At 38.8% G+C, this 12,930-nt stretch overlaps 1 protein-coding gene across 1 annotated transcript in view; it reads right to left on the bottom strand.

The window, feature by feature from the left end:
- Positions 1 to 12,930, bottom strand: part of LOC149779970 (inositol 1,4,5-trisphosphate-gated calcium channel ITPR2-like) — a 290,413-nt gene that overhangs the window by 119,196 nt on the left and 158,287 nt on the right. The window contains exons 37-39 of the mRNA XM_089936693.1: positions 12,368 to 12,606; positions 4,705 to 4,792; positions 718 to 905 (exon numbers count right to left, since the gene is read on the bottom strand). Of these exons, the coding sequence (XP_089792819.1) occupies positions 718 to 905; positions 4,705 to 4,792; positions 12,368 to 12,606 (515 nt within the window). The remainder of the gene's footprint in view (positions 1 to 717; positions 906 to 4,704; positions 4,793 to 12,367; positions 12,607 to 12,930) is intronic.

Below are 12,930 nucleotides of genomic sequence, written 5' to 3'. Positions count from 1 at the left end.
ATGGATGGACATTTTAACATTGAGGCTAATCAAAGGTGTGGATGGATGGATAGATGGATAGATGGACATTTTAACAGAGAGGCTAATCAAAAGGTGTGGATGGAGGGACTGACACTTTAACAAAGAGGCTAATCAAGGGTGTTGATGAATGGATTTACAATCTAACATTGAGGCTAATTAAGGCTGTTGATGGATGGATGGACATTTTAATATTGAGGCTAATCAAGGGTGTGGATAGATGGATGGACATTTTAATATTGAGGCTAATCAAGGGTGTGGATGGATGGATGGATGGACACTTTAACATTGAGGCTAATCAAGGGTGTGGACGGATGGATGAACTTAGGAACCTTTAACATTGTGGTTTATCAATGGTGTGGATGGATGGATGGATGGATGGACACTTTAGCATTGAGGCTAATCAAGGCTGTGGATGGATGGATGGATGGATGGACATTGAGGCTAATCAAGGCTGTAGATGGATGGACCCTTTAACATTGAGGCTAATCAAGGGTGTGGATGGATGGATAGACATGCACATACTGGAAGATATCATAGTAATCACCATCAAGTTTTCACCACAGCTGGCTCAAAAAAACAGAAATAGATAAAAAGAGATTGATAACAAGGCAGAAAGTTGTTAAATTTTGAAATGGATTAATACATTAGCAGACAGAAAGGAAAGTTAAATAAAGATTAGGAGGAGGTAATTGTTACCTGTCATGTTGCAGGTCAGCTGCCCCACTCTCTATCAAATTTTCTACTGGCTTCATGTAGACCCACATCAAGAACTTGATGAAAGGTTTCTTGGTGTTTTTGTCAATACCAGGATGATTGATTATCCAGGTTATTTCTCCCAAAGGTAAAATTGTCTGGCATAGTGATTCAATGAATTTATTCTCACCCTGTAAACAGATAATAGACACAGTGAGTAGAAAATATATGTCTGAAATAATACCAAAAGAAAAGCATTCTGCCATGTTTCCCAAAACTGGATTTAGTAAGACTAGCTCATTTTGTTTCCATATTTATACAGCTTCAGAATATTGAAAAAATGGTAATCAAAATGTAAACAAAATCTTTGGTGTAATTTTGTACTCAATAATACCTGATTTTGAAAATTTCATCTGTCATTTATAAAAAGAACCAAGTTCTAAGGAAGGAAGTTGAAACTCAGAAGATGCCCCTTGATGCTCTCTACTGCAAGTCAGTTACTCTTGCATACAATGTTAAAAAGCCTTATAAAGTAGGTGACAGTTTTGATCTTTTACCTTTATCCCAATTACACACCTACAGTACAAGCATTGTGGCAATAAGTGAAAAGATACAGACATTAGAGCACCAATAAAAAAGAGCTTACCTTTCACGTAAATCTGGTCACATCAACCCAGCTGGGGTGAGTAGCACTGTTGATTTCAACATATTTCCTGGTGCAAGTTTTCTATCAACAGGGGTATTAGTATAGGAGTGGACGTGACACCGATGAACATCATGAATCTGGAATTGGTTTCGCTGTCAAGTTGAGTTTGGTGAATAAGCTCTCCATCTTATCAAAGGGAATTAATGACCTGCTAATAATGCTGAAGCTACCCTTACATGGAAAAAAGCAAGCCACACTCATTAGTGCTTATGCACCAACCATGACCAACTCGGAGGAAGCCAAAGACAAGTTCTATCAGGAACTGGAAGCTCTGATTACTTCAGTACCAAAGTCAGACAAGCTTAGTGATTTTAATACCAGAGTTGGAACGGACCACATCTCATGGGAGGGAGTTATTGGTAGACATGGCATTGGCAAATGCAACAGCAATGGACATCTGCTCTCGAGAATGTGTACATCATATGATCTCCTGATCACAAACACCGTCTTCCATCTGCCTAACCATAACAAAACAACTTGGACGCACCCACGGTCTAAGCATTGGCATCTGATGGACTATATCTTAGTCCATAGGAATGACAGGCAGGATGTCCATGTGACCAAGTCCATGTGTAGTGCTGACTGCTGGACAGACCACAGGCTACTGATTTCTGAGATGAATCGTAGAATTCAACCTCCCAGATGTCCAGAGGGAATTAAAGTCCCAAAGCAACTCAATGTCTCCATGCTGAAAATCTGCAACACTGAGCAAGCTCTGTCTGAAGCTCTGACAAGCCAGCTGGAAACAACAGACTGACACCAATGATACAGAGAAATGCTGGGTGGCCTTCAAATATCTGGTGTACTCCACTACATCTGAAACCCTTGGCATCACTGCATGAAAGCACCAAGACTGGTTTGATGAGAACTGTGAAGAAATACAGTCCCTGCTAGAGAAGAAGCATCGTCTCCATTGAGCATACAACACTGACCCCAAGTCCGCTGCAAAGAAAGATGCCTTCAGTAGAGTCCGCCAAGCTGTGCAGAAGGAACTGCATGAGATGCAGGACATATGGCTGAGCTGAAAGGCTGATGATATTCAGTCCTTTGCCGACAGACATGACATGAAGAATTTCTATAGTGCTCTTCGTGATGTCTATGGCCCAGTAACATCAGGCATAGCCTACTCGTGAGCTCCAATGGCAGCACTCTCATAACTGAGAAGGAGAAGATACTGAATTGCTGGGTGAAACACATTGATGTTGTCCTCAACACACCCTCTTCCATCAACGATGAAGTGATCAACCATCTACACCAGATAGAGATCGAGAGATTAGCTGACCCTCCAACAGTGCTGGAAATTCATAAAGCCATTGAGTTCCTAACTTGTGGGAAAACTCCAGGAGCAGACTCCATCCCAGCTGAGATCTACAAGTCTGGTAGGCCTAAGCTAGTGGAAAGACTTACAGAAATGTTCTGTGGGATGTGAAAGCAGAAATGCATACCCCAGGAATTCAAAGATGCATCCATCATCCACATTTACAAATGCACAGGCAATCGCAAATCCTGTGACAACCAGAGAGGAATCTCTCTTCTCTGCATCGCTGGCAAGGTCCTCACCAGGCTACTGCTGACAGACTCATAGAGCACCTTGATCATGGCCTACTGCCAGAAAGTCAGTGTGGCTTCAGAAAGGAGAGAAGCACCATCAATATAATCTTTGCTGCCAGGCAGATGCAAGAAAAGTATTTTGAACAAAATGTCCAGCTATACAACACCTTCTTGGACCTGACTAAGGCATTCAACACTGTCAGCCGGGAAGGCCTTTGGAAGATCATGGCCAATTTTGGATGTCCAGAAGTCTTCATTGAAATGGTGAGGCATTGTCATGATGGCTTGCTTGCCAGAGCCCAGGATCAGGGTAACTATTCCGAACCCTTTGCAGTTATGAATGGTGTAAAACAAGGATGCATCTTAGCCCCCACTCTCTTCAGCCTCATGTTCTCCGCAATGTTGATGGATGCTTTCAAGGATAGTGATGTGGGAGTAGGTCTCCAATACCATTTGGATGGAAGTTGTTCAAACTGAGGAGGCTTCAAACCAAAACCAAAGTCCAGGTTGAGAACATCTGCGACCTCCTGTTTACAGATGCCTGTGCCCTCAACTCCAGCATGGAGGAAGGCATGCAACAGAGCATGGACCTTTTTTCCATAGTCACCTCCTGCAAAAGATTACCTGGAACCATCCATCACTGTCAATGGTCAAAAGCTCAAACATGTAGACAGGTTCACATACCTCGGCAGCACCCTCTCACAAGCAGACCACATAGACGCTGAGGTCAACACCAGGATTGCCAAGGTCAGCATAGCATTTGGCAGACTCTGCTCAAATATTTGGGATATGAAAGGTATCAAGCTTGCCACCAAACTCAAAGTCTACGCAATGGTTCTTCTCCCCACCCTACTCTTTGCTTGCAAGACCTGGACTGTGTATAGCTGCCATGTTAAAAAACTGAACCACTTCCATGTGAGCTCCCTGAGAATATTAATGAAAATCAGATGGCAGGACAAGGTACCAAACACAGAGGTGATCACTCAGGCCAGCATGACAAGCATCCACACCATGCTGTGCAAGGCACAACTCTGATGGGCTGGCCATGTTGTCTTCTATGGAGAGCTACAGCAAGGCTGGAGATCTCACGCTGGTAAAAAAAAGAGACACAAGGACACCCTCAAGGCCTCACTGAAGAACTTAGGCATTGACCCTGACAGCTGGGAGAGTGTCGCTGCTAACTGATCTGCTTGGCACAGTCAAAACAATGTCAGTGGGGCAGCATTTGAGCAGAAAAGACTGGTGGATGCAGCTGAGAAATGTAATCTGCGCAAATCCAGGAACAGCAGTCCTGCAACTCCCAGTCAGCAACTTGTACATCCATGTCCCCACTGCAACACTCTTCTGGGCCCGTATCAGACTGATCAGCCATCTCTGGACCCACCCCCCTTGATGTGAAGACATTGAATGGTCCTCACTGACACTGATGGATGAACATCATCATCAGTATGTTGAGACAAAGTGCACAAACAGAAACTTGACACCGATAGTCAATGTTAATCCCACATACCATCTGCTTCTTAAAGTAGGGACATTTAGGCACAGTATAATGTGAATACCTTCCATTGTAGACAATACATGTCCAAGAAAACAATGTAAAGAAAGGAGCACATACACAGAAATATCTCTCTAACCTGTAAAGCCTTAACCATTGTATACGGAATTAATATCCTGATGGATATTTCAATTTATCAAGATTGAACCCTTTATAAGCTTGTATGTTGTTCTTTTACCTCAGCACATGTAGCCAGCAGGTCCACAAGGTTGACAAAGTAGGTCAGGTGGCCTGGAGTCTCCATCTGATTGGTCAGAATCTTCTCCCTGCATCAGCAGCAAAATATGTTAACAGATCACAGTTAAGCACAAAATAAATTTTGGAAAACTAAAATAGAAACAGTTACTATACCATGAAATCGTAATGTACAGTGTGGTATTGAACACTAAATGTACTGATGGTCTCTTTGAACTTGAAACGAATAGAACTGGAGAGAGAGAGAAAGAGAATCTATTCAGGTTTGCTTATAATCAAACAGCCAAGTTTTGTAATCATAAATTTAATGAAACTTCATCCCTCCAGTTATGTGTTCCTCACAGAATAGCACATCAATTTTAAAGTAAAGCTACAAGAAAATGCACAATCAAAATCATGTGATTCAAACAAAAGTATCCTGGAATATTCACATCCTGAAAACTGAAATGATAAATTCATTATAATAAACACCATACTGTCCAGTATGATATGTTGGAAAGTGGAGGGGGTGAAAGCCTAAAGTTTCTATTAATTCTTCAAATACTGATAAGACTCATGTAGGAGGACATTTGTTATATAATTCTGAAGATGACCCCTGTATCAGCCATAGTGAATATCAGATTGGCACAATTTCTATTTAAAACAAACTCAATAGCACAAGAAGTCTTTCTGTCAAAACCCAAATTAATTATGACTTTCTACTTTGGAGTAGCAGTACTAAGATTTTCAAATTGATTGTTGTTGTGGTTATGTTGGATGTCAGGTCAGCATCATTTTCATTTGGAATAAATCGGACATCATGAGAATTCTTCTGTTGAAAACCCCATGTAAATATGACTTTCTATTCAGGGGAAACAAATACAAAATTTTTAAGATGGCAGCCATATTGGATGTCAAATTGGTTTATTATTTTAAGACCCTGGGTGGCTGAGTGGTCTAAGTTGCTTGCCTTTACAGATCCTTGACATCTTACCTCTGTCCATGTGGGTTTGAGTCTCAGACTAGCCAACATGGTTATGTAAGAAAGCTTGCCAGTAACTTCATATGGGTTGGTACTTCTTCCTGGGGGTTTTCCTCCACCAGATATACAGGCCACCATGTATAACCTATCAACAACAACATTTTAATTTAAAAGCACCTAAAAATCATAATTTCTTTTAGTGAAACCCCATGTTATGAAAATCCATTTAGGAGTAGTATTAACAAGATCTTCAAGATGGCTGCTATGGTGGCCATACTGGATGTCCAAGTACAACTATTTTCATTATGACCAACAAGACATCATAAGAAGTCATCTCATGCTGATATCAACATCCATTCAGAAGGAGTTGTGAAAACATGATTTTCAATATGGCTGCTGTGGTAGCCATATTGGATGTCTGAGCAGCAACATTTTCATGCAGAAACAACTAGACCTTGGGATATATTTGTGTATAAAGTTTCATGGCAATCCCCCAAGCAGTTTTGGAGAAGTAGCGATAAATACTTGTGTTAATGGACAGATTGATGGATGTCAGACTCGGGATAACAGATGTAAAACAGTGGACAGCAGGTCATCCCATTAAATCTTCTGGTATATGACCAGCAGAGTTAAAAAGAGGTACATATATAGGAAAACAAAAAGGAACAGCAGATAAAACCCTGTTAGGTACTTTGTATAGTTTTCCAAAAGTTGCTTGGTTTTATTTTCTTAAGAACAAGTTTTTGCACATTGAGAATTATTCCCTGTGCTCAGCTTGTCAGGTTGATTGGTTGTTATGGGTTTAATGCCATTTTTCAGCATATCATAATCTTTACATGGTGACCAGTATATTAGGTGGAGGAAGATGATGGCAAAACCCAAGGAAGAAACACTGATCCACAGCAAGCTATTGCCAAGCTTTCTTATATACTTATGCTGTCTGAGCCCAAGACTCAAACTCATGCAGAGGTGAGATGTAGTGATCTGTAAAGTCAAGTGCCTAAATTAGTCCACATAGCCTCCAGGGGCCCCATTTGTCAGGTGGTTTCTTTAATTTGCATATTCGAATTGGACCGTTTCTGTTTTGTAAATATTATCTGTGTTAAATAATGAAGCCTTGCCTTTGCGGTAGTAAAGTTTTAGTTTAAGATATGACCAATATGGTAAAAGAGTTGTAGTACACATTTGACTGTTAGTTGATTAGTTACAGTTTGCAAGAAATTTTCTTTAGAGAACACACTGGTAAAGATCCCAGTGGTATATTTACAGGAAAGTTTTAACAGGTTTCTTCTTACTAGGAGATCTGTTTGAAGAGCATGGCAATATTTTTGCACAACTTACCATACAAAGCCACAATAATGGGCTGTGAGCCACCAAAAAAGCAAATAGAATAAAATGTGCCCTTAAAAGCTATGAAGATAGAAAAGGCTTCCATTAAAATAAGATTAGATTAGATAAGAACTGCAAGAATATCAACCTTAATGTCAGTAAATCTGCCATTTGTGAAATGTTAAAGCATGGCTTGAAAAGTTGGAGTACCAGGTCATGGTCGACAGCCATCTGTTATCTGTTTATGGACAAGAACATGACTTATACTCAAGTTAATCTCAAATGTTTTGTGTTCAAAAGACCTCAGGCTCATAAGACAGCACTCTTTTAATGAAAATGGATTCACGATGCTAGATATTATCAGTATCAAGTATGGATATGCACCTGTTGGCAAGATAACAATGGAAACAAGTCAAAGCACACAAACATATACAAAGATAATTTTTACATTGGTCTGGACCTAGTCTATTTATATATCTATTTTTTAATTTCATCACTCAATATTTTGTAGTAATCACATTATTTATTATATATTAGCTACTATAACTAGTTCATCCAGCCAGTGGAATAAGCTACCATAAATAGAATGTCCAGCCAGTGGAAAGAGGTACTCATAAATACACTACACAGCCAGTGGAACAAGTGAACGTAAATAGAATGCTCAGCCAGTGGAAAGAGCTAAGGTAAACAGAATACTCAGCCATTGGAACAAGCTAATGTAAATAGAATTCCCAGCCATTGAAATGAACTACTGTAAAAAGACAGCTCAGCCAGTGGAATAAGCTATTATAATCATAATGCCCAGATAGTGGAATGAGCTACTGTAATTATGATGCCCAGCTAGTGGAATGAGCTATTGTAAATAAAATGCCCAACCAATGGAATGAGCTATTATAATTATAATGCTCAGCCAGTGGAATGAGCTATTATAATTATAATGCCCAGCCAGTGGAATGAGCTATTGTAAATAGAATGCCCACCCAGTGGAATGAGCTATTGTAAATAGAATGCTCAGCCAATGGAATGACCCAATGTAATTAGAATGCCATCCATGGAATGAACTATTGTAATTAGAATGCACAGTCAGGGAAATAAGCAATTGTAAATAGAACGCCCAGCCAGGGAAATGAGCTATTGTAAACAGAATTAACAGCCAGAGGAATTAGCCATTGTAAACAGAATGCCCAGACAGTGGAAAGAGCTAATGTAAATAGAATGCCAAGCCAGTGGAATGAGCTAATGTAAATAGAATGCCCAGTCAGTGGAGTGACATTCCCAAGGTTAATAAGTCAGTAAATATGCCAGCTAATGCTTGGTCAGACTGAATAATGGAAATGGTGTGTCTACGCTTCACAGTCATCTTTATACTATGTGTGTACAGGCCAATAAAAAAAGCTATGTGAGCACTAACAGTGACAAGCATGGAGTAAGTTTAAACAAATTGTTCTGAGAGTTTAGATCTGACAATTTGGATCAGATACTTCATAAGAAACTCATATTAATGTTAGCCATGTCCCTCCTCCATCTCACTCCTACCTCACCATGATGAATATGCGTTATCAGTTAAAAAAACTGACACTAGCTGCTTCCATTTGCAAACAAATAAGGCAATAACTCTTACAAATTATCATGAAAGCATGCAAGATTGGTTAATATGCATGTCTTGATATGACCATTTGTACCAAGAACAACTCAAATCTATCAATAATGGAAAGACTGCAAAATTCTGTCACATATATGTTTTGCATACAGCTGTAACTTAACTTGAATTAAGTACAGTAACACTTTCAAAATATTGAATGACTAAAGTGATTAGTCAACATACACATCTCTGAGAATGACCATAATATGTACCAAGTTTCATAGCAATCCTCTAAAAACTGGAATAGTAATTGTATTCACAATATTTTGTCACATGCTACATAGTGATCCACTGAAAACTGAAACTAATTGATGTGTTCACAAGATTCTGTTACACCCTACATAGAAATCCACTGAAAACTGTGAAACTAATTGATGTGTTCACAAGATTATGTTACACCCTACATAGCAATCCACTGATAACTGTGAAACTAATTGATGTGTTCACAAGATTATGTTACACCCTACATAGTAATCCACTGAAAACTGTGAAACTAGTTGTGTTCACAAGATTCTGTCACACACTAAATAACAATCCATCAAAACCTAATACTAATTGTGTTCACAACATTTTGTCACACACTACATAGCAATCCTTCAAAACTAAAACTAGTTGTGTTCACAGTATTCTGTCACACACTAAATAGCAATCTATCAAAAACTAATACTGTGTTCACAATATTTTGTCACACACCTCTTAGCAATCCACTGAAAACTGCAACTAGTTGTGTTCACGATTATGTCACACATTACACAGCAATCCATCATAAACTAAAGCTAGTTGCATTTACAAATATTGTCACACACACCATAGTACTTCATTGAAAACTGTGCAACTAGTTGTGTTCACAATATTCTGTCACACATTACACAGCAATTCAATGAAAGGTATGAAAATAGATGTACATGAAAATCTGTCACACACTATGCAGTAATCAATTGAAATCTCTCTAATTATTTGTGTTCACAATATTCTGTCACACAATACATAGTAATTTACTGAAAACTGAAAATAGTTGTTGTTGTTGTTGTGGGGTTTAACACCATTTTTCAGCACATGATAGGCTATGCATGGTGGCCAGTATTAATGGTGGAGGAAGAACCCGGGAAAAGCCCGGGAAGAACCACCGACCCACGAGAAACTACTGGCAAGTTTTCTCACATACCCACATTGGCCGAATCCTAGACTCGAACCCACACAGACAGAGGTGAGATGGCAGTGATCCGTAACGAAGAGCGTTTTGGACCACTCGGCCACTTAAGGCCCCTCTGAAAATAGTAGCGTTCTCAATATTCTGTCATACACTACATAGTAATATATTATAAAATTGAGACTAGTTTTCACAGGACTCTGTTATGTAATACAGCCATCTTCAAGTCCAAAAGGGGCAATAACTCTGACAAAAATTGCAGGAGCAAAGTACTTTGTCAATACACACTTCTTCTGATAATGACCATAACATGTACCAAGTTACATAGCGATCCATTCAAAACTGTGAGATGGCAGCTCTCGCAAGATTTTATAATGCACTGTATTTAGCTGCAAGTCAAACAGGGGCAATAACTTTCTTAACAAAAGTGAGCCTGTGATCACCCACCCAGCTTAATCTGCCTAAATGCCAAGTGCAAGATACCCATGAAATTTCTATCAGTAGAATTCTGGAGAAATTTCTTCAAGTACTGCTAATTGCATATGCTTATTGAAAAAAACTGCCTCAAGGTTTCTCTGGTTTTTACATGTCATTAATATTTTATGGCACATTGACATAATTAATATAATTCATATATACTGTAAGACTTCAACACCAGGATGCTCTGTATCAATGTTGGTCAAATTCCATTAAACAGTTTTCAGACATAATGCTGTGTAAATAGTTTTCTATATTTAGTAATGGTGGTCATATTTGATGGTAGATTGGCATAATTTGCATAATCCGAAAGGCCATTTACAGTTTAACCTAACATACTTTCAGTAAAATTTGGTCAAATTCTGTTTATTAGAAGTTATTAAATGCTTTTCTATTTTCAATGGCAATCATCCACATTTGATGGGAAATTGGCATTAAAAGATTTATTTTAGTAACAATGGTCATATTGGACAAACAATTAATTTCCACTGAACAAGACCTGAATGGTCTTGATGCCAAAATATTATCTCCATAATTGTGTGTAAAATGGGCAAGCGATTTTTAGAAAAGGAAGTAAATAACTGAATGGATGATCAAAGATACATGACAGATGAATGACCAAACCTGTAGCTATTTTGGCCATGACAGATGAATGACCAGATCTGTAGCTCTCTTGGCCATGACAGATGAATGACCAGACCTGTAGCTCTCTTGGACATGATAGATCAATGGCCAGACATGTAGCTCTCTTGTCCTTATGACCAGGCAAGTTAAAAATTGCAGGGTCACAGCAATTTTGTCCATATGCACATTTTCAGCTAACTGATGACATAATATATCTACAAAGTCATCCTACAATCCATTAAAAACTACAAGACTAGTAATATTCACAAAATTGTGCAACTGATGGAAGGAAGGACAGATGGATGGTCCATGGGCACCAATAATCCTATATATTCTATTTTATAAGACTAACTTGTGTCCATGATCCTTGGTCGTACAGAATCCTATATATCCTATGGTATAAAACAAACTTGTGTCCAGAGTCCAAGGACACACATAATCCTTGCCCTACTAACTTGTGTCCATGGTCCTAGGGCACACAGAATCCCAAATATCCCATTGTATAAGTCTAACTTGTGTCCACGGTCCTAGGAAACACAGAATCCTATATACCCTATTTTCTAAGACTAACATGTGTCCATGATCTTAGGGCACACAAAACGCTTGCCATATTTTATAAGACTCACTTCAGTCCAAATATAATGGCTACATTTTGTTTCATTTAATGTTAAAACACAAAACAGACTAATTTTTAAAAAGTGCACAAATGAAAAAATACTAAGTAACAGTACTTTATAAAGAGCTACTCATATATTAGTCAGGTGAGGTACATGCTTAGTGTCCCAGGGCTTAGAATTTTATATTAGTCAGGTGAGGTACACGCTTAGTGTCACAGGGCTTAGAATTTTATATTAGTCAGGTGAGGAACATGCTTAGTGTCCCAGGGCTTAGAATTTTATATTAGTCAGGTGAGGTACATGCTTAGTGTCACAGGGCTTAGAATTTTATATTAGTCAGGTAAGGTACATGCTTAGTGTCCCAGAGCTTAGAATGTTACATTAGTCAGGTGAGGTACATGCTTAGTGTCCCAGGGCTTAGAGTTTTATATTAGTCAGAGAAGATACATGCTTAGTTTTCCAGGGCTCAGAATAATTTTATATTAGTCAGGTGAGGTTCATGCTTAGTGTCTCAGGGCTTAGAAGTTTACATTAGTCAGAGAAGGTACATGCTTAGTGTCCCAGGGCTTAGAGTTTTATATTAGTCAGGTGAGGTACATACTTAGTGTCCCAGGGCTTAGAATTTTATATTAGTCAGAGAAGGTACATGCTTAGTGTCCCAGGGCTCAGGATTTTATACTAGTCAGAGAAGGTACATGCTTAGTGTCCCAGGGCTCAGGATTTTATATTAGTCAGAGAAGGTACATGCTTAGTGCCCCAGGGCTCAGGATTTTATACTAGTCAGAGAAGGTACATGCTTAGTGTCCCAGGGCTCAGGATTTTATATTAGTCAGAGAAGGTACATACTTAGTTTCATGGGGTTGATCTAGGACATATCCTGACTTCTTGAAGTTCTGCATAACATACTTCATAACCAGTGCCTGGTTACGCTTGATTGTTAGGTTCAGACCCTCAACTTTCACCAGGACATTGAGCAATTCTAGGAATTCTGGGACTTCATGCTGATGTTCTGATGCCAGCAGAACAATCTTCTTTACTTGATTGGCTCGTACCTTTAGACAGTTAGTCTGATTGGCAATAAATACCTGAAAATTGTCAAATATATTTCTGCTAATTGATAAAAAATTCTAATTACACAGAGATGTCAGCCCATGGGCATGCTTGAAACTAATATTAGCAGAATTTTTCAGAATTGTGGCAGACATCTAAAATGGATAACACGCTAGCTAAAAGTATTTAAAAAAATTCTATACATTAATTGCTGCATCTTACAATGAACCTATACAACCATGTACACAGTCATCAACATATAATGTCCAATGAGAATAAATGGTACCAGAACCTTTAATACCTTCAACATTTATTGCCAAAATGATAACCATAGACAGCCTGGGGGAGGGGGTTGCTCA

Source organism: Sinohyriopsis cumingii, chromosome 16, assembly GCF_028554795.1.
Source record: "Sinohyriopsis cumingii isolate HCF-2022 chromosome 16, ASM2855479v2, whole genome shotgun sequence".
Lineage (NCBI taxonomy): Eukaryota > Metazoa > Mollusca > Bivalvia > Unionida > Unionidae > Sinohyriopsis > Sinohyriopsis cumingii.
The sequence above is the reverse complement of the archived record's forward strand: the minus strand, read 5'-3'. Positions and strand labels throughout refer to the sequence as shown.